The sequence below is a fragment of the Lissotriton helveticus genome, chromosome 12 (assembly GCF_964261635.1).
Source record: "Lissotriton helveticus chromosome 12, aLisHel1.1, whole genome shotgun sequence".
Lineage (NCBI taxonomy): Eukaryota > Metazoa > Chordata > Amphibia > Caudata > Salamandridae > Lissotriton > Lissotriton helveticus.
The window spans coordinates 877766701-877792019 of NC_136073.1; the positions used below are offsets into that span (position 1 = coordinate 877766701).

A 25319-nucleotide genomic window follows, 5' to 3' on the forward strand; every position below is an offset into this window, starting at 1 on the left:
CTTCGGCCCGGCTTGCTTGAATCCTGATGGAGCAGTGAGAAAGGGACTCATGTCTGAGTATACCCTGCCACACCTATAGTGGCCAAAAACGATTCAGAAAAGGGGGTGGTGATGAACAGAGTGTCTGAATTAAGCAGACCACTCTTACCCAGTCCAAAGATCAGGGCTTGATCCATCACCGTTATTTATCTCACTGCCCCATCCCAGCTCAGAACCTGGCTTTATGCAAATTAGTCTGTCCCTGGCCCAGTGCATCATGGGAACAGGGCAGACCAAACTACCAAGCCAATTCTTCACCAGAAAGGAGACAAGCTACCGGGGACCGGTTTCTGGCATTTCAGCCTCTTCGGCCCGGCTTGCTTGAATCCTGATGGAGCAGTGAGAAAGGGACTCATGTCTGAGTATACCCTGCCACACCTATAGTGGCCAAAAACGATTCAGAAAAGGGGGTGGTGATGAACAGAGTGTCTGAATTAAGCAGACCACTCTTACCCAGTCCAAAGATCAGGGCTTGATCCATCACCGTTATTTATCTCACTGCCCCATCCCAGCTCAGAACCTGGCTATATGCAAATTAGTCTGTCCCTGGCCCAGTGCATCATGGGAACAGGGCAGACCAAACTACCAAGCCAATTCTTCACCAGAAAGGAGACAAGCTACCGGGGACCGGTTTCTGGCATTTCAGCCTCTTCGGCCCGGCTTGCTTGAATCCTGATGGAGCAGTGAGAAAGGGACTCATGTCTGAGTATACCCTGCCACACCTATAGTGGCCAAAAACGATTCAGAAAAGGGGGTGGTGATGAACAGAGTGTCTGAATTAAGCAGACCACTCTTACCCAGTCCAAAGATCAGGGCTTGATCCATCACCGTTATTTATCTCACTGCCCCATCCCAGCTCAGAACCTGGCTATATGCAAATTAGTCTGTCCCTGGCCCAGTGCATCATGGGAACAGGGCAGACCAAACTACCAAGCCAATTCTTCACCAGAAAGGAGACAAGCTACCGGGGACCGGTTTCTGGCATTTCAGCCTCTTCGGCCCGGCTTGCTTGAATCCTGATGGAGCAGTGAGAAAGGGACTCATGTCTGAGTATACCCTGCCACACCTATAGTGGCCAAAAACGATTCAGAAAAGGGGGTGGTGATGAACAGAGTGTCTGAATTAAGCAGACCACTCTTACCCAGTCCAAAGATCAGGGCTTGATCCATCACCGTTATTTATCTCACTGCCCCATCCCAGCTCAGAACCTGGCTATATGCAAATTAGTCTGTCCCTGGCCCAGTGCATCATGGGAACAGGGCAGACCAAACTACCAAGCCAATTCTTCACCAGAAAGGAGACAAGCTACCGGGGACCGGTTTCTGGCATTTCAGCCTCTTCGGCCCGGCTTGCTTGAATCCTGATGGAGCAGTGAGAAAGGGACTCATGTCTGAGTATACCCTGCCACACCTATAGTGGCCAAAAACGATTCAGAAAAGGGGGTGGTGATGAACAGAGTGTCTGAATTAAGCAGACCACTCTTACCCAGTCCAAAGATCAGGGCTTGATCCATCACCGTTATTTATCTCACTGCCCCATCCCAGCTCAGAACCTGGCTATATGCAAATTAGTCTGTCCCTGGCCCAGTGCATCATGGGAACAGGGCAGACCAAACTACCAAGCCAATTCTTCACCAGAAAGGAGACAAGCTACCGGGGACCGGTTTCTGGCATTTCAGCCTCTTCGGCCCGGCTTGCTTGAATCCTGATGGAGCAGTGAGAAAGGGACTCATGTCTGAGTATACCCTGCCACACCTATAGTGGCCAAAAACGATTCAGAAAAGGGGGTGGTCACTTGTTCGGGCTGCGACCACGCTCTCAGGATGGGGGTCTCACTCTCTCTAGGTGGCCAGTTCTGTTCTAGCGCTCGCATCTCACCCTCCCAGTGCTAAGGTCGCAGTCTTGCTTGGCAAGGGTCTCACATTCTCTCTGGGACGTGGGTGTCACTTGTTCGGGCTGCGACCACGCTCTCAGGATGGGGGTCTCACTCTCTCTAGGTGGCCAGTTCTGTTCTAGCGCTCGCATCTCACCCTTCCAGTGCTAAGGTCGCAGCCTTGCTTGGCAAGGGTCTCACACTCTCTCGGGGACGTGGGTGTCACTTGTTCGGGCTGCGACCACGCTCTCAGGATGGGGGTCTCACTCTCTCTAGGTGGCCAGTTCTGTTCTAGCGCTCGCATCTCACCCTCCCAGTGCTAAGGTCGCAGCCTTGCTTGGCAAGGGTCTCACACTCTCTCGGGGACGTGGGTGTCACTTGTTCGGGCTGCGACCACGCTCTCAGGATGGGGGTCTCACTCTCTCTAGGTGGCCAGTTCTGTTCTAGCGCTCGCATCTCACCCTCCCAGTGCTAAGGTCGCAGCTTTGCTTGACTAGGGTCTCACACTGTCTCGGGACGTGGGTGACACTTGTTTGGGGGCTCAGTCCACACTTTCCCAGAGATGTCGTCTCACGCTCCCTGAGCTGTTTGGACGCTTTTCTAGAGCAGGGTCGGGGGTTTCACTCTCCGAAGCCTTTTACCACAACAGGTGTGAACTGTTCATTCGCACTGCATTCTGGTAATTGTAGTGCCGCGTGTATAACGTACAGAGACATAGAGGAAATACCTGGGCAGGGCGAGTCATTCACACCTGCTCCGACAATTCGCGTCCTCCAATGCGTAAATACAACATTATTATTAAGCGCCTCGGCCGGGCCGGCCCCTCCCACAGCCAGGGCTGGTGGTGCGGGAGGGCTGGACAGGGCGGGGTGACCCAGGCCTCCTGGGCTGGGCTAGAGCCCCAGGAGGCGGTCGGACCCTCCCCGCGGGGCCCTCTGATTGGAGCAGGACGGAAGGAAGACTTTAAAACTTGGCTGGCGGCGTGGCGCGCCACCTGTTTGGAAGCTTTCCTGGGGAGAGGTGTTTCGGCGAGCATCTGAGTGAGGCCTCACGGGAGTGAAAGAGGGGTATTGGTGCTCGTGGCGTGACCCCATCCATCGGCCACCGACTTTGAGGGTGGCCTACTGTGGTGAAGATTGCCAAGTTGGCTACAGAAGGTGGCGCAGTGCGCTGAAGGCTGCCCCTGTGGCTAAAGAGTGTGGACCAGCTGCCTGAACCGGGTGGCACAGTGCGCTGAAGCTTGCCAAGTTGACTAAAGCAGGTGGCCGATTTGACTAAAGCAGGTGGCCGATTTGGCTAAAGAAGGTGGCCCGTTTGGCTGAAGAAGGTGGCCCGTTTGGCTGAAGAAGGTGGCCCGTTTGGCTGAAGAAGGTGGCCCGTTTGGCTAAAGAAGGTGGCCCGCCTGACCGAAGGAGGCCCCTTTGCTGGTTGGCTGACGCGCGCCATCTTCCAGGGTACCTGCGCTCCCGGCCACCGCCGGCATGTACATGATGGAGCAGCCGCTGAAGGGCCACATGGCTGGCCAGCTGCAGCAGGGGCTGGCCCCCGAGAAGCCGCGGCCCGCCGAGCCGGCCCCTGACCCCATGGACAAGGTCAAGCGTCCCATGAACGCCTTCATGGTGTGGTCGAGCAGCCAGCGGCGCAAGATGGCCCAGGAGAACCCCAAGATGCACAACTCTGAGATCAGCAAGCGCCTGGGCGCCGAGTGGAAGCTTCTAAGCGACGCGGAGAAGCGGCCCTTCATCGACGAGGCCAAGCGCCTGCGGGCCACGCACATGAAGGACTATCCGGACTACAAGTACAAGCCCCGGCGCAAGAGCAAGGCCGCGCTCAAGAAGGACTCGGCCAAGTACGCGCTGCCCCCCGGGGCCATGATGGGCCACGGGCCCGGGGGCAGCCCGCGCGTGGAGCCCTACGGCTGGGCGCACAGTGCCGCCTACGCCCCCATGCAGGGCGACCCGCTGGCCTACCAGCAGCAGTACCACCGCTACGAGCTGGCCAGCCTGCAGTACCCGCCGGGCATGGGTCCGGGGCAGAACTACATGAACGGAGGCGGAGCCTACAGGTGAGTGCGCCTGGGGGTCTGGGCACGGGGTGGACGTATGATGGAGAGCGATGTGTACAAGTGAGTGCGCCTTGCAGCCGGGGAGAAGGGGTGGCTACAGGTGAGTGCGCCTTGAAGCCTGGGCTCAGGTATGGCTTTGGAGGGACCTTACAGTGAGTTGCACCTTGCATCCGAGGTGAAGGGGTAGCTACAAGTGAGTGCGCCTTGAGGTTTGGGGTGGAAGTATGATGGAGACAGAGCGATGTTTACAAGTGAGTGCACCGGGGTGAAGGGGTGGCTTCACTGAGGTGCGGAGCCTACAGGTGAGTGCGCCTTGAAGCCTGGACGCGGGGTGCAGGTATGGCGTTGGAGGTGCTTTCAAGTGCGTGTACCATGCACCCGGGTAAAGGGGTGGCTACAGGTGAGTGCGCCTAGAAGCCTGGGCTTGAGGTGGAGGGATGACGTCCATGGAGGAGCCCTGCCTGCAGTTAAATGCTCCTCGAAGCCGGGGCGTAGGGTATGGAGGGGGGCTGTCCCAGGACGCCTCTTTGCTGTTCACCTTCATGACTCCCCCCTTAATCTATCCTTGACCACCCTGGCAACTCAGACGCAGTACCGGACGCACGTGCCATGGCTGACTAAATGGGCGAGCAGCTGTATTTCTTTTGCGCACCCTGCCCTGACCAGGCCTGAAGTACTATATGTGGGCTTCCAAGCGCTGTCTTTAGTTTTGGGGCCAGTGGTCCATGGATAGCGCTCGGCGCCAATCTCCCTGGGGGGCGCATCTGCCTCCACGCCTGAACCCCCGCCCCTCCCAAAACAGATCACATAAAACGGAAAGATGTATGCGGAAGTTCCCTTTTTGGAAATTAGTCCGACTATAATTTCGCCACGTGCCTAGAAGTTAACATATATAGCGCACTTTACTGGGGAACTTCCGGGCGTAAACTTGATTAGTTTTTGCTCTCCTCTCGCTTAAATAGTATATTAGATGTATAATTCTCTCAAGGGGGGGGGTGCCCCCTGCACGTCCTGGCAGCTTTGTGAGGTATCCGGAGTTTCCCAGGATATAGTGATGCGTTGGAGGCAGTGGCATGCCCACGGGGGCGATCTCTACGCACCAACGTGAGTAACTTGAGTTCAGAGTAGTGCTTCGAAGCTGTATAAACTTCACTTTAACACTTTGCTATATACAAGTTCTGAACGCGTGCGGACAGGGGTTCGCTGCGCTAAGCTTGATATCAACTTTCTAATGTTTTTTTCCTGAATGTGTGTGGACGCGTCACCCTGGTGCGTGGACGCGTCACCCTGGTGCGTGGACGCGTCACCCTGGTGTCCATACTCCGCATTAGGTGTCCGGCCCTCGGGGTGCGTGCGGTGCCCTGCTCGCGGAGAGTGGGTTGGAAGGGCTTGTAACCCCCCCCCCTCTTCCTTACCCCCCGCAGGGCTGCGTCGACAGACTGCTGGCTGCTCGCGCCGAGAACTCCCTGCCTCGGGGCGCTACCGTTCTGCAGACGCTTCCCTGTCTAGGAATGGGGCCTGCTGCTGCTCGTTGCCTCTCCCCGTGGGGTGAACCCTCGGCGGGTCGATAGTGAGGTGAGGGTTCTGCCCCCTCCCCTCCCCCCCCCCCAGCAGGTGCCCCCAAGGCGCCAGAGCGCCCCACTCTCCCTGCTCCTCTCAGCAGGGGGGGGGGGGGCTGCTCTCGCTCTTCACTGCACCCTTACTTTCCAGATCTCCCTGGTTTGAAACCTTGACTTGTCTAGTGTTTTGGCAGTAGCCAATAGGATGCGGTCGCCTGCTGGCGGGGAGGGGCCCTTTTCTCCTGGAGCGAGTATGTGCTTCCATGGAGCAGGTTTTTATGGGGGGGGGGTGCATTTGTTAGCTCTGTTGTAGAGCCCAGTGGGGGCTCGATTGCATAATCGCCCATCTAAGCATGCTATTCAGTTTAAGCCCCCCCCCCCCCCCCCACGGTCCTGTAGTATGGGGGTTGGGGGAGGTGCACACTGATCTTAGATAAGACGAAGATTATTGTAAGAGCGCCCCAATGTCTTATTGGCCTTGAATTAGTCCTATCCCAACTTTGTGGTACTCCCTGGGTTGCATTTTATCGCGCCTGGTCGGCATTTTAAACGCTGTCCCATGGGGGGGGGGGGGGCTGGAATTTGCTCAAGACTACTTGAGACTCTTGGAAAACTGGGAGCCCAGCCTTTGGCCTGCGGATCAAACTGCTCTCAAACATGCACACTGGGCCAGCATTTCACCCTTTTGTGTGAGGGTTAAACAGTTGTGCAACATGCACACTAGGCCAACATTTCACCTTTTGGTGTAAGGATTAAACATATTTGTTCAACATGCACACTAGGCCAGCATTTCACCCTTTGGTGTATTAAATATTTTGGGCAACATGCACACTAGGCCAGCATTTCACCCTTTGGAGTGAGGGTTAAACCGATCCGGGCAACATGCACTCTGGGATAGTATTTCAACCTGTGGCTCACAGGTTAGACCGAACTCCACAACATGCACCCTAGACCAGCATTTCACCCTTTGGTGTGAGGGTTAAACGGATCTGGGCAACATGCACATTAGGCCAGCATTTCATCCTTTGGTGTAAGGGCTAAACAGATTTGTGCAACATGCACACTGGGCCAGCAGTTCACCCTTTTGTGTGAGGGTTAAACGGTTCTGGGCAACATGCACCATGGGACAGTATTTCATCCTGTGCCTCGCAGGTCACCCCGCTCCCCACACCGTGCTCTCCAGGCCACCATGTATCCTGCTTAGTCTGCAGTTTACAGATCTCTGCACAAGGCACACGCTGGCCAGTATTTCAACCTTCCGCTTGCCGGTCGACAAATTGTGCGCTACTTGCACACTGGGGAACCTTGCAACCGGCATGAGTTTAAAGTTGAAGAATGATTCTGTAAAACTACGTTATTAAAGTCTTAGCAGAGCCCAACTTTTGATAGTGAATCACTTACAGGAAAAACACATTAACTAAATAAATCCTTTCTAGGTAGCTTTCCACTCTTTCCGGCCCTCACAAAATGCAAACGTTGCACTGCAGGTAAAATGTACATTTTGTCCGCTCCTCTTCCCATATCTTTTCGGGGGGCACACAGCTTTGCTCTCTGGTGTAGCCGAGGGCCGCACTGATGCCTGCAGGGGGGTAGGCTGGGGCAAAGGGGCTGTAAGGGAAGCGAAGCATGTACATCTCATGGCTGAATTGCCCAATATGGAACCAGAAAACCTGGGGTCCATTCCTGCTCCCCCCCCCCCCAGTTGACCACACTGTGTGATCCTGGGCTAATGACTCTCATAGCGCGGCCCGAGGGTCGCCTGTGGCCCTCCTAACCTTTACACGCCGGACCCTGGTCTGCAGCTGCACCGGGCTGCTTTTTATTCAATTCAACTCCAACATGACAAAGGTGTTAAGTAGGTAAGCATTTATTCAGAGGTTAATTGAACTTTAAGAAAGGAATTGGCACAGCTTAACTTTAGGAACATCCTCATTTTTAAACCCATCTTGTAGCAAATGTGCAAAATTGGTCACTTCAAAATTAAAGTGCATTTCATTAACCGTTTCACTTTAGTACGTCAGATTATGTCCGTGCACTGAGAAGTCTTGTTTTTTTAAAGTGGTCATTTTCTATCGTGAAAACTCCCGCTTCAACCCACCCTGACAGCAACGCCAGTAGTCCATACGGCACGTCAGTTATGTGCAATCTATAGGTTGACAGGGTTCCTATATTACACGAACTATGTTACTAAACCAATCACAGCAGAATGGTGCACAACCTGGAGTCCTGTATTTCGAGCGCCTCCTATATGCAATAATGAAGCAAAAGGAGAGAATGTGAAATGCAACAATTGTCTAGGATCACACACTTTGTTAAGCTGTTTAATCTCAGGTTTTCCGGTTTCACGTGGTGAATGCGATTCAGCCACTGTATGTACATACCTTGCTTTTCATAAACCTACCATACCCCCCCCCCCCCCCCCCCCAAGGCCTCAGTCTTTTTGACCCTTGGAAAATATTTGAGTACCCATGTTCTAGGTAATAGTTTAATTTCACTTTGCCTCCATTTTCTTCACTACTCAAATTAATTTAATATTTTACCCTACTTATTCACCACTGATCCTTTATGGGTCCCTGAGTAGCGTGCTACTTGCCAGAAACGCGCCTCAACGCTTCATCAGGGGTAGCAAGTGCTATATAAATGCAAACCTTTTCCCCCTTCTATCCCTCCACTATCCTTCTGAGGCCAAATAACTGATTAACATATCCGCCACTCAAATTACTTTTGTTTTTCACTGTAGTAATTCACCACTAATCCTTCTTGGGTTCCGGAGTGGCGTGCTATTCGCTGAAAGAGCTTTGACTCCTTGTCAGGGGAAGGAAGCGCTATATAAATGCAATTACAATACATATACACGGACCTCCAAATACGTGACTTTAGAATGTGCGCTCTACGAAACCTTCTCCTGTGTTTGATTTAATAAACTATAATGTGGTTCATGTATTAAAGCACCCCTGGTGCCCAAAGAGTGCACGTAACGGACGTGACTCTTAACTATTGGCGCTATCAGGGTGGGAGGAGAAACAGGTTTTTAAATTCAGGTTTGAAATCTATCGCTTAAAAAAAAAAAACTCAATGCAGTGATGTAATCTGTTTTACTGAGGTGACACACCTCTATGTTGATGAAACACACACTGGACTATCATATATTTACAAGTCTTCTGCAAGATGGCTTCCAAATGGTGTTCCTAAAGTAAGACCTGCAGGACATCCTGTTTACTTTCTTTAACTGCAATTACCCTTTAAATAAATGCTTGCCCTTTAATTTAACATAGTTTTAATGTTAGTGCTGAGTCAAGTAAACAGCGGGCCAGAGCTGCTGTTGACCAGGTGGCCGCATGTCAAGGTCAGGAGGGCCGCACTTTGAGTGACAGCCGTAGACTCTTATAGGTGGGGCTGCTATTGATCAGTTACCAGAGACTTTCATGGACTGTGGGGGCGGGTTGGTCTTGCCATCCAACTACCATAGACAGTTCATATGCTGTGGGGTGGGGCGAGATGAATATTTCTATCGGTCACTATTGAGACTCATAGCTTGTTGCGGGACTGAGGGCTGGTCTTGCCATCAGTTACCATAGAGACTTTCATAGGTTGTGGGGGCAGAGCGTCTTGCCACCAGTTACCATAGAGACTTCCATAGCTTGTTGCGGGACTAAGGGCTGGTCTTGCCATCAGTTACCATAGAGACTTTCATAGGTTGTGGGGGCAGAGCGTCTTGCCATCAGTTACCATAGAGACTTCCATAGCCTGTTGTGGGGCTGAGGGCTGGTCTTGCCATCAGTCCACCATAGTGACTTTCATGGCCTGTTGTGGGGCTGAGGGCTGGTCTTTGCCATCAGTCCACCATGGAGACTCTCATAGCCTGTTGTGGGACTGAAGGCTGAACTTGCCATCAGTTACCAGACAGGCATTCATAGGTTGTGGGGGCAGGGGAGGGTCTTGCCATCAGATGCCATGCGGAGTGCGCTGCGGAAGGGGTGTGCCATGGGGCGGGTGTCTGGGCCCCTGGATGTTGGCCTGGTCTTTCCTCTCCTCATTACCCTTCACTGGTTCTCTGATGCCTCCCGGCTGTTCTGCCACAGGGCTGGTGCCATGTGGGTGTCGGCTCCTGCCGCTGTGCTCTTGTGGCAGATGACAGGTGTACATGGGTTGGAGGTATGGTGGCTGCTGGTGCTGTGCTGTCTGGGGCAGTAGTGTTTTTATTGTATTGTAATTGCATTTATATAGAACTCACTACCCCTGACGAGGCACCAAAGTGCTTTTTTGGCAAGAAGCACGCTACTCCAGAGCCCATAAAGGATCAGTGGGGAATTAGTTTAGTAAAATATGAGTCATTTGAGTGGCGGACATGTTAGTCAGTTCTTTTGGCTCAGAAGGATAATGGAGGAATAGAAGAGGGAAACGGTTTGCATTTATATAGCGCTTGCTACCCCTGATGAGGAACTGAAGCGCTTTTTGGTGAGTAGCACGCTACTCCGGAACCCATAAACGATTAGTCATGAATTAGTAGAGTGAAATATGGAATTAATTCGAGTGGTGGACGTGAGTCTGTATTGAAAAGGATAGAGGGACGGGTTTAAATTTTTTTTTTAAAGCTCAATTTATGGTGCACTGATCTGTGTGCGATCATGAGCTGCGTGGGGACAGTGCCAGTGCTTAATTTGAACTGGTGGTTTCAGGTGTGCAGCACCGGCACTTAACTGTCAACACCGGCACTTAAGACAGGTAGCTACATGTGGTGCGGTTTGTGCAATTTAGAGATGAGCAGAAGTTTCTTAATTTAATATCAATTGAAAAAGCCTCCTAAGCCATTCTTAATTTTGGGGGCTTGAACCCGTCTGAATTTTTGCACTTTTAGGAGTGTGGCGGTTAGTAGTTGAGTAGGTGCGGTCAGTGCTAGCAGGGGCTGTGGTGGCCCCTAACCAGGGCCATGGCACTTATTTCTTTACAAATCAGGCTCTGGCCGCACTGTTTCCTGGACCCGTGTCTAAAACAAATATTCTTCCGTCATGGACGACGAGAAAAAAGTTGCTCAATTTACTTGGCTGAGGAGGGATTGGGAAGGGCGTGGCTTCTGATTTCGGGATTCCAGTAACTGCTGGAACACGTGAGAGGAATGTTTACCTGCCTTCTATGCACTTACATAAAGGAATGCCTTTCGGAGGCCTTTTCCCACCATGCACCTGTACCCTGAGCTAGGAAGCACCTTCATTGATAAGTTCATCCGTCTGACAGCACTGTTATCGACCTCGGAAGGATGGGAGGCCGAGCTGTCAGCAGTGAGTGCTTAACTCGCTGAGTCATCTCCCAATGTCAATGTGTCTGGCGAATAGCTCCCCTCGTGGCGGGCAAGGGCCTGTTGGGGCAATATTTCACTCTGTTTCCGGGATCTTGACCGAGCCAGGCTGGTCCCCGACTTCTCCCTTCTGGGGCCAGATTTGATTTTGGCACCCTTCACCCCTCCCTCCCTTCCAGACATGATCCACCCCCTTTCGGCAGGCCCCGGCAGGAGGGCCGAGGTGCGGGGCAGGTGTCTGTTGGAGAGTTACACCCCGAACCAGAAAAACTGGTCCCCTGAGAATGCGAAGTGAGTCACGGCTCTGTGGGGCGGGGAGGTTCACCGGCGGGTGGGGCAGGGGCCAGGCGGTGTCCCACCCAAAAGGAATTCCACCTTAATGTGGGCTCGGGCATCGAAAGAACACTCCTTTCTTCGGGATGGCCAAATGCCCGCCTCTTATTAGCTGGGGAGCAAATAATTGAAAACAAGAGTAAATTCTATCTTTGTGTGTTTTGTGCACTGAGGGATGAAGTTCTGGTGTCACTACACCTACTGGCCTTTTCAAAATGAGCTTAAATCGCCACAATTTGCATTGTTTTCATTGAATTCCAGAGTTTGCAAACCCGTATTTTTATCTAGATCCCGTAAGCCGTGCGTTTTTCAGGATCGTCCCAACCTAAAATGTGGGCGTCCCATTGGCCACCTGATTTTTGTCCCATTATTGCCTGACATCCGCTGTGGCAGAGCGTGAGATGGGATAGCTTGTTTTATTCCTCTCCCCCCAGTTCCTCTGTCTGTGCGTGATGGGCTAGCCTCCTGTGTTTATGGGGGATTGACAGGGGTTTACAGCTTTTAAGGTCCCTGGGGGTGCCTACAATACTAAAACACTTCATCCGAGGAGCCCAAAGTATTGCTTTAAATATCCGACCCCGAGTTCCCTCCCACTGAACTAGTTAAAACTTGTAGGTAACTAGGTAACTTGTTAACGTGTTCAGTCTTTCTTTTGTACCTTTGTAACTGTATTTATGCAACTTGTTAGCGTGTTTAGTGTATTTTATGTACCTTATGTAACTTACCGCGTTCTTTTGTAAAGCGCTCCCGACACCTTTGGGTAAAGTTCGCGCTATAGAAAACTGCATTTAATAAATAAATAAAATGCACATGTTGCTTAATTTCTGTCATTTGGGGTGAAATTTGCGCAAATCCTCGCCTGGCTTTCTGCCTCAGGTTTAATAATATACTTGTAGTCTCTGTACATCAAATTCTCATGGTATTGGGGGGGGGGGGGCAGGGGGTTAACCCATCCAGGTTTTCAAAGCGGACCTCAAATCTCTTCTCTTGCAAAGACACTTGCAGAACTAATACCCTCATTCTCAGCCCCCTCTAGGTAGCTGGTTCATCATTGTAAATTTGTAATATTTTCTTGTTCATTTCCCATGGTGAACAGCGTTTACAACGCAACTTTTACCACACAGTACCTTTACCACGGACTTGCGCTGGGGGATAGGGAATAGTTTAATTTACTATCCAAAACCTTCCCTACTATCCACGGGGACTGGAGTTGGAATAGTAAATTAAACTATTCACTATCCAGCGCCCCCAACGCAAGTCGTTGTAACGACTTGCGTTGTAAAACCTGCGTGGTAAAGGCATGCGTTGTAAATGCATGCGTAGTAACGACATACATCCATTTCCCACCCTTGATTGCTGTTTGATAGTGTTATTGCCTCTATGGTTTTACCCTACCTCTTCTAGTCTCCTGTTTATTATTGTAACGTTCTATTTTGTACCATTTCTCCCATGTAACGTAATTGGTTCTACTGTACAGCGCTCTGACACATGTGGGTAAAGTCCACACAATATAAAAATGCATTAAAAACGCAGGCATGGCGATGCCATGTCAAGGTGCATGTCAAGTTTGAACTGATTGTTGACCAGACACGTCCATTTTGTTTTTCTCCACAGCCTGCAGTACGGCGCCCCGGCCCAGCAGACGTCCCCTGCCATGAGTGTCAAGCAGGAGCCCGGCTCTCACTCCCCGGGCCCCGTGGGGCCCCACCACCGCAGCGGACTGCAGGCCAGCGACTTCCGCGACATGATGAGCATGTACGGCCTGAGCAGCGGCGACATGTCCGAGTCCGCGGGCCAGCGGGCCTACCACCACGCGTCCCAGCCGCACTACCAGAACTTGGTTCTGAACGGGACCTCCCCGCTGACGCACCTGTGAGCGTGCACCAAAGGGACGCGGGGACCAGACCAGAGGCGGGGGCCATGGCGGTGACTTGGGTCCACCCGCTCTATGAATGGGCCGTCTGGAGGGAACATGGTCCTGTCCAGGAACAACAAAGGGTTTTGTCACAGAATAAATAGTGGCCCTACCTTGCCAACACTTGGGACCCTGAGAAGTACCTTCAGTGGTGACCTGGCTCTTCCGGCTTCCTCCCGCCTGGGCATGGACGTTTCTTTTAATGTCCAGGACAGCTGTTTTTTATATAGTTCTGTGTGTAGTCTCTCCACTGAAGCTCAACCAATCAGGAGCGCTGCCCATCCGGCCCAGTGCTGTTCTGGAAGGCTCCATCCTGGACGTGGGGGAGCATAGAGCTAGATTTGTGGCAGGAATGTCTCCACTAGGGAATTTCTTCCAACTCCTCCATTTCAATTTGCACATGAATGCTTTCTGTGAACTGATGTGCGCCTGGGGCTACTATGGACTGGCGCCTTTGGGGTGTATGGGGACTGTTGCCACACGCCAAATGTTTTTTGTTTTTTTGTGGCCGACCATCTTGGGAGGTTTTGTGGATGGTGGTGTCCATCAGAAGATGGCTGAAGGGGTCATGGGTGGTGTCTGGAAGACAGCCGAAAGGTCAATGTTGGGGTCTAGCAGAAGATGGTAGAAAGGTCAAGGGTGGTGTCCAACAGAATAACTGAAGGGCCAAGGATGGTGTCTGGAAGATGGCTGCAAGGTACTTGGAAGTGGCCAGCAGATGTTGGCTCATGGTTGTCTAGTGACCAAAGGGACTAGGCGTCCACTGACTGAGAGGCTTGGTCTTCAGACCAACTTGTAGAATGTTTGGGTGGGGTGGATTTCTGCCTACCTCAGTCTAAATTTAGGGTCCTTGGCACAATGGGACCTTCGGATTTGGGGGAGTGGTATAGGTGTCCATGTCAAGAGGCGCTCACTGCTCCTTGGGATACCCCATGAGGGGGGAGGGGCTTATGAAGAAGGCTGAGGCTCTGATTGGATGTAGGGTTGCCCTAGTCCTCTCCTTCTGGCAGGCGGAAGGATGCCCTGGCAAGAAGGGTTTGCTTACAGCTTCAGGATGTCTTGGTGGTAATGAAGCCTGTTGGAGCGTAGTGTTGACTGCACTAGTCTGGTTCTGTTGAGTGGGGGAGAGGCTGTGGCATTTCTGACTTCTAGGGCCGCCTTGTGTATATATGTGTGATTTGTATATATGTGTATATACGTGTGTGTATCCGGGATTTCCAGGTACCGAACATCATTCCCCAGCACCTGGCCCTCTGGGCTATCCCCATGAATTGTCAGGCTGCCCGCCTGAGACCTGCTCTGTGATTGGCCAACGGGTGCTGCTGCCTGTCCGATGGGTCCCAACTTGTTGCGCGCTACCGCTGTGAGCTCCGCACGCCCCTTTGTTCTCCATTTGATTGTACTGTTCTGAGAAGCCCTGGTTTGATTCCATTCGCCCTCTGCTCAGAAGTGGGTTCCTAGAAGCCGAGCAGGTTTTTAAAGGTCGCCCAATGCCTCAGCGGGGTAGAATGACGCACTCGGCCGGCTACCACTCCCTGACTGGGTGTGGCCATGACTGGTCTGTCGTGCTCCGTTTGAGGGCCCGCCCCTTTGAGAACCGTGGAGACAGTGGCTTCTCTAACTGTCTTTTTGGAGGGGGTGGGCACATTCATTTTCTGTTAATTACCCCTCTAACATTTTCAGATTCCATTGTCCCTTTTAGGCCGAATCACTGGTTTCCCAGCTCTTGACGTGGGGGGTGTTTGTTCATATGCAGATCTGTTGGACGCCCCCTGTGCATGTGGGACCCCCCCTCCCCTATGCTTCACCTTCAGTCTTTCTCTGCTTTCTATCCAAGGTGGAACTTCTAAAGTGCTCTATATGTGGCCTCTCTGTTTCTCTCATGCGCACGAGGCTGGTGGAAACCAAGGGCACTTCACCCTTCCTCCAGGAGCTTCTGAACTTTCCTCCCCCCTGCATTGGTCCTTGCAGGGGTGGTTTCCAGCTGTAATGTTTGCACTTGGTGATGGGATGGCTTGTGTGGGCCTGCAGCAATGCTGGTACCTGTGGTGGGCGGGTACGACCGTACCGTCAACTGGTACTCATACGCGCCCCATGACCGTTCCATCAACTGGTACTCATACGCGCCCCATGACCGTTCCATCAACTGGTACTCATACGCGCCCCATGACCGTTCCATCAACTGGTACTCATACGCGCCCCATGACCGTTCCATCAACTGGTACTCATACGCACCCCATGACCGTACCTTCAACCGGTACTCCTTGCCCTTGAGCTCTTTGGGCCGAACCAATGACTGGCCTTTACTCCGTATGGTGCTGGGGGGGAACCTGTCCTGAGCAGAGTGTCCACCAGGAGGGAGGGTCTGAGGTTGTTCAGCTGCTCGAATGGCAGGGGATGCACCATGTCTGTGTTGATCTTTGTACAGTAGTGACCCAGTCTTATCTTGTTAATGTTGTACATACAATAAAACCTTCCCTTACCTATGTGTGCTTCCTCGTCTCCTTTGTTCCACCAGTTATGGTTGCTCTGCTGCTGGTTCCAGGCTCTGGGGGTTCAGTGTGAATGATAAATGCTCAGAACTGGTCTAGGGGGCACTGTACTTGCATGAGACCTCCCGGTCTTTTGACGACCTAAGGACAAGAGCAGTGCTCGTTCAGTTTCTCCACCCTTCCAGCAGGACATCGGGCTTGTGAATTGAAGGCGGCTCCCCCTTATGGCAAGGCTTTGTGTTCAGAGTGGTTAATGGACCCAGTTGTCTGTTACGAGATTTGTAGAGTGTGCTATCATCCAGGAGGGTGTCCTGGCACGGAGCGGGTGAGTCTGGCCACACCTAGAGCCTAGCAGGAATAATCAAAAAGATCGTTCTTCAGCTTCTTGCAGAATTCAAGAAGTGAGGAGGAAGCTCTTATGTGTAACGGCAAGTCGTTCCACGCGAGGTGATGTAGAAGACTTGATGCGTTTTTTTTGTGTGAGATGTGTGTACAAGCAATGAGAACAGTCCTGGGCACACATGGGGATATAACAATGGTATAAATGTCTCGTATTGTGCCAATTCCTGTGGTTAACACCAGTATATTTGTTTGAAAGTATTTAATATTGCAACAACAAAGAAACAACCAGCCGACACGTGTTTCGTCACAGAAGGGAATTATCCTGTGACTTCTTCAGGGCCTTAGGGAAAGTGTTGCTTATGATGTCCAGGTGATGTAGGAGGCAATAAGGCGGGTGAGCCGTACTGCTGGAAAGTATGAGACTCCTTGGGTGGACAGTAAAGGAATGTCCAGTGTCAGGAGTGAGTGATGGGCGGGTGCGTCAAACTAGAGTTGGTAGGAGAGGACGAACAGACACTGGGTCCTTCTCGATTTCCAGAAGTAGTGGTCCGGACAAGCAGAGGGGTCTGAATGGTTTGTGAAATCACGTGTTTGAGGTATGCTGGGCCAGTGTTCTGTAGTGCCTTGCAAGTGTGGGTGAGAAGTTTGGATTGCGCTGGTTTTGTCAAGGGGTACCAGTGGACCTCCAGGGGTGGTGTGAGGAGTGCGGCATGGGAGGTCGAGTTGTTCCTTCTGCAGTGATTTGAATGGTCTGCAGCCTTCTGGTGATTTTTTTTTTTTATTGTTGATCCAGAGTAGATGGTGTTCCCATCATCCAGCTTGCTTGTGACAAGGACGTGCATGGTGGGATTCTGGGTGTAGATTGAGCCTATTTGAAATTCTTCCTTGGCATTTTCAGGATTTGGAAGCTTGTGACGGCGGTGACTTGGGTGGTCGTATCAAGTTTGCAGTCAATGGCGATCCTCCGGTTCTTGGTATGGGTAGTAGGGTGTGGGTCTGTCCTAGCGCGGTTGGCCACTAGGTGGGGTCCAGTGTTAAGTGCTCTTCCCCAAGATCACTAATTTGGTCTTGTCAGTGTTAAGCTTTAGATGGTTTATCCTAATCCAGTGGGTGGTTTTCAGTCATGAAGGCATTGCACTTTATCAGGGTTCTGGGTGTCTTGTCTGTGAGGAAGAGAATGAGTTTCATATTGGTGTAGGAGACGATGTGAGAGCGGAGGAGGATGGCTAGAGGGCTCAAATACGTCTAGGTCAGGAAGGGTCATTTCAGAATTCGGCAGGTGCGGTCTCGGGAGTCCAGGGGGTACGGTGCCAGGCTATTGGACTGGGTCTTTCCAATCAGGAAGGGGCAGATCTATTGGAGTGTCCTTCAATTCTGATGTCCTGTTGGTATAGGACAGGGTGGGAGACTGTCAGATGCTGCGGAGAGGTCAAGGAGGGGGAGGGCTATCGTGAGTCCTCAGTCTAGAGTCATGCGGATATCATCCATGGCCACAATGAGGGCCGTTTGTGTGCTTTGTTCTGAAAGCCGATTGAGTGGTGTCCGAGTTGGTGGTCATTGAGATATTGGCTGTGCCGTCTGATGAATTTAAGACCATGGCTGGGGACAGTAGCAAGATCCTTCTGTAGTTGGCGAGTGTTGAAGGGTCCGTGACTTGTTTCTGCAGCAATGGGAGGACAGTTGCGAGTATCCAAGCATCGGGGAAGGTTGTAGAAGTGGCAGAAGCATTCAGGATGGGTGTGCGCATGGCTCGGATGGTTGCAGTCCTCTTGCCTAGGTGTGGGGGTGCAGGGGTTCAATGGGGCCCCTGAGAGGACGGCCTTCATGGTGGTGGCAGTTTCTTCTGTGGTGATGGGCCAAGCGGTTAGCATTGGTTCTTTGGATAAGGTCAGTAGGTGTTTGAGGTCTCTCTGGTCCGGTTGCATGTGGAAGTTCCTGTATATGGTGATTTTGTTTTGCTGAAGAACTGAGGGAGATTGGTTGAGGTCCTGTGGAGGGGGGGGGGGGTAATCATGCTGGAGGTGGCCGATGCTGAGGGGAAATTCTTCACAATGACAAAGATTTGCTCTTGTTGGTGCTGGAATCCAGGCAGACTATCAGAGTGGCATATCTGCCACTCTGTTGGGATCGCCTAACTTGCACCACCACTCCTGGAGGCTGAAACCAGCCTCCAAGTGTCAAAATCTGCCTCCTGGGGCTTAGATCTTGTCCTGTTTCCCCCTCGTTGCCCTTGCTGCTCGGTCAATCTAAGTGCCAGGATACCCTTTGGGTGACAGTTTAGCGCTATACAAAATTCCCTTGCATTACAATCCTCCCAGGGGGCCACTCAGACCATGAGGATATGGCCTTTCAGTAGAAAGCTGCCAGTTGCCAAGCTGCCCCGTCTTCGTTAGCCACGCTCCAAACAGCACTCCTAAAAGTTAAAAGCCCACTCCCCTGCCAGTGGAACACATAATTTAATAAGTGTCCAGGAGGAGCCCCCCCCAACACCCACACCGGTCACCGACTCGCAACCTTTATTGATTATTGCACCCATCCTGGTGACAGTACAATGGTCCACGGATTGTCCACATTGGGAATGGATCTGGTGCAGTCTGAGGTTCCTGTGCCCCCAAACTCGGTGTTTTGGGTGCCTTACAGTCGAAGCCAGGTCGTCCATCTGTAAGGCTGATGGACTCACTAGCCAGGCAGCCTGCCTCTTGATGCACTTGCCTTGGTAGGTTCATGCCAGCTCACCCAGAAGTGAGGGGCAGCAGGTGCTGCGTGTAGCATCACTTTCTTCCTTGCCCTCGGGCTGACGTCACTGCTCTACATCTTCGCCCCCACACCGCGCTCACTTGCAATTTTCCATAGTCCAGAGCGAGAATGGGGTGAGTGGGGACTGGCGCGCAACGCCCATTGGACTCCAGGGCTTCAGCTCGCCCCCCACCCCCCTGTCGTGTCATCCCGGGCTGAGACAGCTTCCCGGGCACACACACAGCCACACCAGAGTACTTCACAGGTCTTTAAAAGACCATTTACTTGCTAACAAGGATTTGTTGTGTTCCACCCTTCTTAGAGCCCCTGCATCTCCACCCTGCATATTGCTGGAAGAACCAAGCCCCACCCCCGACATTTTTAGTAGCCCCCCACCCCCGAAATTTGGCTCTAGTTGCGCCTCTGCGTGGGGATACCCCCCCCCCCCATACTCAAGAAGTTTCATGTAGAAGATTGTACATAGAGAAACAAAGGTTCAAGGCGCTTCCGCATCCGGTTATTCTCATTGAATATCCGGCCTGGTGGGAGTGCCACATCCATACATTGCACCTATGTACATGGTCCTGGGATGCGACGCCTGGCTGCCTTCAAGAGCCCGGGGGGCTGTGAATCCCCGAAGCTGCTGCACACTCCAGTCCTGTTGGGCTGCTCCATGTCTGGGCACAGCCACCGGACCTGGAAGGAATACAGACGCCGGTCTGAGCAAACACGCCGCACCTGGCATATGCCAGCTGCCTTCGGTGGCACAGAACCAGCATGAAGACGTCTCCTCTTTTTTTTTTTGTTCCATATTTATGTAACTCAACCCGAAGGTATCGGAGCGCTTTACATGAGCACCGGTTACGTTACACAAGGACACATTCATTTCTTGGTAGGCGCGAGGAGATTAAGTGATTTACCCAGAATCACAGGATGCTGAGCCGACGCCCAAACCCGGTTCCCTAGCTCCAAAGTCGGCAGCTCTCTCCGTTAGGCCACATCCCGCCCAAGCGGAGGTCAGGTTCTAGAGGGTGTCGTCTGTTGGTAGAAGCCGCGATTGGGTTACCGGCACATTGGAGGGTAGGTTGGCATCACTAGGGGTTGGGTAGCAGGGCAGTGGACGGTATTCTGGATGCTGCCAGATGAAGTATTGCATAATGGAGATGGCAGGTGGTGTGTGTGTGTAACACCAGAGCTGTTGGCAGGTGCACGTGTGAACTGCATAAGGGGAGTAAGTGGGTTAAGGTTTGCAGGGGGGTAATGACATGTGGTTTGCAGCAGTTGAGACGTTGGACGGTATAGTACTGGTAGTGTTGGCTGGTAGCAGGGTTCGCAGTGTTGAGGGGTGTTGGCTGGTAGGGTTCGAGCTGTTGGCTGGTAGCAGGGTTCACGGTGTTGGCAGGCAGCACGGCTTGCGGTGCTGGGGGTGTTGGCTGGTAACCGGGTCCGCGGTATTGGCTGGAAGCAGGGTCTGCGGTATTGGCTGGAAGCAGGGCTCGCGGCGTTGGCTGGTAGCAGGGCTCGCGGCGTTGGCTGGTAGCAGGGCTCGCGGCGTTGGCTGGTAGCAGGGCTCGCGGCGTTGGCTGGTAGCGGGGCTCGCGGCGTTGGCTGGTAGCGGGGCTCGCGGCGTTGGCTGGTAGCGGGGCTCGCGGCGTTGGCTGGTAGCAGGGCTCGCGGCGTTGGCTGGTAGCGGGGCTCGCGGCGTTGGCTGGTAGCGGGGCTCGCGGCGTTGGCTGGTAGCGGGGCTCGCGGCATTGGCTGGTAGCGGGGCTCGCGGCGTTGGCTGGTAGCGGGGCTCGCGGCGTTGGCTGGTAGCGGGGCTCGCGGCGTTGGCTGGTAGCGGGGCTCGCGGCGTTGGCTGGTAGCGGGGCTCGCGGCGTTGGCTGGTAGCGGGGCTCGCGGCGTTGGCGGGTAGCGGGGCTCGCGGCGTTGGCGGGTAGCGGGGCTCGCGGCGTTGGCGGGTAGCGGGGCTCGCGGCGTTGGCTGGTAGCGGGGCTCGCGGCGTTGGCGGGTAGCGGGGCTCGCGCTGTTGGCGGGTAGCAGGGCTCGCGGTGTTGGCGGGTAGCAGGGCTCGCGGTGTTGGCGGGTAGCAGGGTACGCTATGCTGGGAGGTGTTGGCAAGCACCAGTGTTTACAGTGTTGGCGGGTAGCGGGGCTCGCGCTGTTGGCGGGTAGCGGGGCTCGCGCTGTTGGCGGGTAGCGGGGCTCGCGCTGTTGGCGGGTAGCGGGGCTCGCGGTGTTGGCGGGTAGCAGGGTTTGCGGTGTTGGCGGGTAGCAGGGTTTGCAGTGTTGGCGGGTAGCAGGGCTCGCGGTGTTGGCGGGTAGCAGGGTACGCTATGCTGGGAGGTGTTGGCGGGCACCAGTGTTTACAGTGTTGGCTGGTAGCAGGGTACGCTGTGTTGGTGGGTAGCAGGGTTTTGGGTGTTGGCGGGTAGCAGGTTAGTTGCATTGGAGTTGTAGGTGGGGACATGGGAGGTTGGCAGAGGGAGGACTGCACAAGTGGAGTGCCATTCCAGTGTGTTCACAGGATGTTGTGTGTTTAGTGGATTGATGGAAGCAGCCAGGGTTGTGGTGCTGGTGTATTTGGGCATCTGTAATATTTCCTGTGGGTGTGATTGTTTAAGGCACACTTTTGTCACTTAGCCAGCGAGGCAGTGGTCTGTGGCTGTGACTTTCATGTTCTTGGGGAGCCAGGTGAGTGAAGTGGGGGTGAATGGGCGAGCGGCAGGGTTTGCAGTGCTGGGTGTGATTGCGGGCAGCAGGGGTGCAGTGCTACTAGCCAACACCCCAAACAGTGAACCCTGCTGCCAGCCAACGCCCCCAGCACCACGGGTGAGGGCTGTCATGCATTGGATGGTGCTGCACAGGGACAACCAGGTGTTTGCATAAGTGGTAGAGGGGCCACGGCCACACATTACCGTACATTGTGAACAAGGAACCAATGGCGTGGAGTCTGACTCTCATAAGAGGTGTTGACAGTACCGCACCCGTCATACGCTGCTCAGATGTCACGTGTCACTATCACGAATGATGGAGCACTGGCCTGATCTTGCCATATGTTCTGTGATGAATCTTTAGTTGTCAGTTAATTCAAGGACTCATTATAAAGATACAGAATCATCAAAGAGAAACTGAAACGTTGAATGAAGTTAAGTCTTCGTAGCATAAGACATACAAGAAATTTAGTTACAGCAATACAAAAGGTAAGAAATAGGATTTGATGATCAGTGGACAGGTTTCGAGCTGCCTGCCTGTCCATGAACAGATCTAAAGTCTCCTAAACGAGTCTTCATCAAAGTGGGGCAGTAGAGTTAAATCAGGGATAGCAGGAAGGTGTTAGCACAGTGGAGATTGGAGTGAAAGTTCTCCAGGTCAAGGCCATGTAAAGTATAAAGCCACACTAAGAATAAAAGCAGAGGTTTGTACCCCTCAATGTCCAAGAAAATCTGCCCTAAACATTAACCGTGTGAACACAAACTAAACCCACTGAGCATTCGAGAATCTCACGTCATCCGCTCCAGTACCTTTACGCTATCTCACGGTGTAAATTGTCAACATCACTCAATTTTTCCATCCTAAAGTTTGAACATCAGGACAACCGTGGATGTCTCCCAGATCCCGATACGACATGAGTCTTCTCTTAGACCATTAGCACCTCTCATTCTTGCCATAAGCTCTCCTCCTGGGCCTCTATCTCTAATGCCTCTATCTCTATGCCTTTCATGGACTGAAATCATGTAACCGGACCTGCAAAAGAAAGAACATTGCAGAGCTAGCAAAACTTTCACATTGAAAGGTAAACAGTAAATACAAATGCTTTATGCCTATGGTTAAGCTAATTTGGAAAGACAGTTTACACTTTGAATACATGATTGTGTGAACCTAGGATTACAGAATAAATGTAAAATATTAATAGATGCGTACATAAGAAATGCAATTTCAGTAAAAGCTGTATAACTCTAAAAACACAAGTATATGTGAACACAAACTATTTGTAACATGATAAAGATATGAGCACACACTTACAAATTCCTAATTTCTACAGTGAATGCACTCCAAAGGTACGTTGGGTAGTTCACTTTACAATACTAGGGTTAAAGCACGAAGTAAATATATTGTGCTAATGCACGTAAGTGTGACATATAGGGGTGGAGCTTAAATTGTGCATCTCCAAGAATGAGTGCCCTGATCTGTAATTGTCTCATCCCAAGTGGCTTCCAAAAGACACTGGGCTGCCCTGAGATCTCGCAGTGCCTGTCCGCCTCCACCTATCCCGGGCAGCCTGTCCGCCTCCGCCTATCCCGGGCAGCCTGTCCGCCTCCGCCTATCCCGGGCAGCCTGTCCGCCTCCGCCTATCCCGGGCAGCCTGTCCGCCTCCGCCTATCCCGGGCAGCCTGTCCGCCTCCGCCTATCCCGGGCAGCCTGTCCGCCTCCGCCTATCCCGGGCAGCCTGTCCGCCTCCGCCTATCCCGGGCAGCCTGTCCGCCTCCGCCTATCCCGGGCAGCCTGTCCGCCTCCGCCTATCCCGGGCAGCCTGTCCGCCTCCGCCTATCCCGGGCAGCCTGTCCGCCTCCGCCTATCCCGGGCAGCCTGTCCGCCTCCGCCTATCCCGGGCAGCCTGTCCGCCTCCGCCTATCCCGGGCAGCCTGTCCGCCTCCGCCTATCCCGGGCAGCCCGTCCGCCTCCGCCTATCCCGGGCAGCCCGTCCGCCTCCGCCTATCCCGGGCAGCCCGTCCGCCTCCGCCTATCCCGGGCAGCCCGTCCGCCTCCGCCTATCCCGGGCAGCCCGTCCGCCTCCGCCTATCCCGGGCAGCCTGTCCGCCTCCGCCTATCCCTGGCAGCCTGTCCGCCTCCGCCTATCCCTGGCAGCCTGTCCGCCTCCGCCTATCCCTGGCAGCCTGTCCGCCTCCGCCTATCCCTGGCAGCCTGTCCGCCTCCGCCTATCCCTGGCAGCCTGTCCGCCTCCACCTATCCCTGGCAGCCTGTCCGCCTCCACCTATCCCTGGCAGCCTGTCCGCCTCCACCTATCCCTGGCAGCCTGTCCGCCTCCACCTATCCCTGGCAGCCTGTCCGCCTCCACCTATCCCTGGCAGCCTGTCCGCCTCCACCTATCCCTGGCAGCCTGTCCGCCTCCACCTATCCCTGGCAGCCTGTCCGCCTCCACCTATCCCTGGCAGCCTGTCCGCCTCCACCTATCCCTGGCAGCCTGTCCGCCTCCACCTATCCCTGGCAGCCTGTCCGCCTCCACCTATCCCTGGCAGCCTGTCCGCCTCCACCTATCCCTGGCAGCCTGTCCGCCTCCACCTATCCCTGGCAGCCTGTCCGCCTCCACCTATCCCTGGCAGCCTGTCTGCCTCCACCTATCCCTGGCAGCCTGTCTGCCTCCACCTATCCCTGGCAGCCTGTCTGCCTCCACCTATCCCTGGCAGCCTGTCTGCCTCCACCTATCCCTGGCAGCCTGTCTGCCTCCACCTATCCCTGGCAGCCTGTCTGCCTCCACCTATCCCTGGCAGCCTGTCTGCCTCCACCTATCCCTGGCAGCCTGTCTGCCTCCACCTATCCCTGGCAGCCTGTCCGCCTCCATCTATTCCCTTCCCTTGCAGGCGTTGGGCGCTGGTATTGGAGTGCCTTGAAAACAAAGCGGCCTCTTTCTGTGTTTTGGAAGTCCTGATCTTGCAGTTCCTTTATTAGCAAGGGTCCTGGTGAGCCAGGCTCACACTGGCATGCTCTGGGCGTCTGGGACAAGTGCCCGCCTTGTTCCCAGTGGCACTTGCAGATAGCAGTGCAAATGTTCTTGTGGTTCTCGTCGTCCCCTCTGTCCTGAAAGTGATGTACTTGGTTTAAAGACCCCTGCACTGTGGTTAAATTAGGTACAGAATCGGTGGGACAGAATCCGCATTGGTGACTGTTCTCGATGACCTGCGAACCGACCACGGTCGAGCTGCCTTTTTAGTGCTGCTCGATATGTCGGCCGCGTTCGACACGGTCAGCCATGCAATTCTGATCAGGAGATTGGCGGAGGGTGGAGTATCTGGCTTGGCCCTTGAGTGGCTGGTGTCGTATCTCGATCATAGACACCAGGTAGTGGCCTTGCCACCCTTTAAATCTAACATCAGGAGGGTGGGTCAGGGTGTACCCCAGGGGTCAGCCATCAGCCCTGTTCTTTTCAATCTTTACCTCCGCCCCCTGATCGCGTTGATTAAATCCTTTGGCATAACAGTCACCAATTACGCCGATGACACCCAACTCACCTTCTCTTTTGAGGGTATGGATGGGGTGTCTCAGGAGGTCTTTCATCGCTGCATGAGCACCACGGCTGAATGGCTGGGTAACAACTCCCTGCAGTTTAACAGCTCGAAAACCGAGGTGTTACATTGCTCCTTGGACTGTATCCCCAGACCGCTTCCGCAGGATTTCTGGCCTCCTGACTTTCAGGGCGCTAGCCTGTCTGCCGAATCGGTTCGCAATCTGGGGGTGATGTTCAGTGCCAGCCTGCAGCTTGATGTGTCAGTGAATAGAACGGTGGCCACTTGCATGGCGCTGCTCTGTTCGCTGCATAAGATCTTACCCGTGCTTCCTGCACAGGCTAGACCAGAGGTAGTGCGGAGCACAATTTTAAGTCGAATTGACTATTGTAACGCACTACTTCTGGGGGCTCCTGCTACTCTAG

At 53.4% G+C, this 25319-nt stretch overlaps 1 protein-coding gene across 1 annotated transcript; it reads left to right on the top strand.

Moving 5' to 3' along the window:
• Nucleotides 1–3392: 3392 nt before the first annotated feature.
• On the top strand, nucleotides 3393–13840 carry LOC144799743 (transcription factor Sox-19b-like). The gene is made up of 2 exons (XM_078671268.1): nucleotides 3393–3976; nucleotides 12779–13840. The coding sequence occupies exons 1-2, from the start codon at nucleotides 3393–3395 to the stop codon at nucleotides 13038–13040; spliced, it is 846 nt and encodes a 281-aa protein (XP_078527394.1). The 3' UTR covers nucleotides 13041–13840.
• Nucleotides 13841–25319: the final 11479 nt, after the last annotated feature.

What these genes read in the sequence shown, in the direction of transcription:
- LOC144799743 (XM_078671268.1), top strand. Translation starts at nt 3,393, where the DNA reads ATGTACATGATGGAGCAGCCGCTGAAGGGCCACATGGCTGGCCAGCTG. An exon ending in AACGGAGGCGGAGCCTACAG is followed by an intron (nt 3,977 to 12,778) that starts GTGAGTGCGCCT and finishes TTTTCTCCACAG; the next exon opens with CCTGCAGTACGGCGCCCCGG.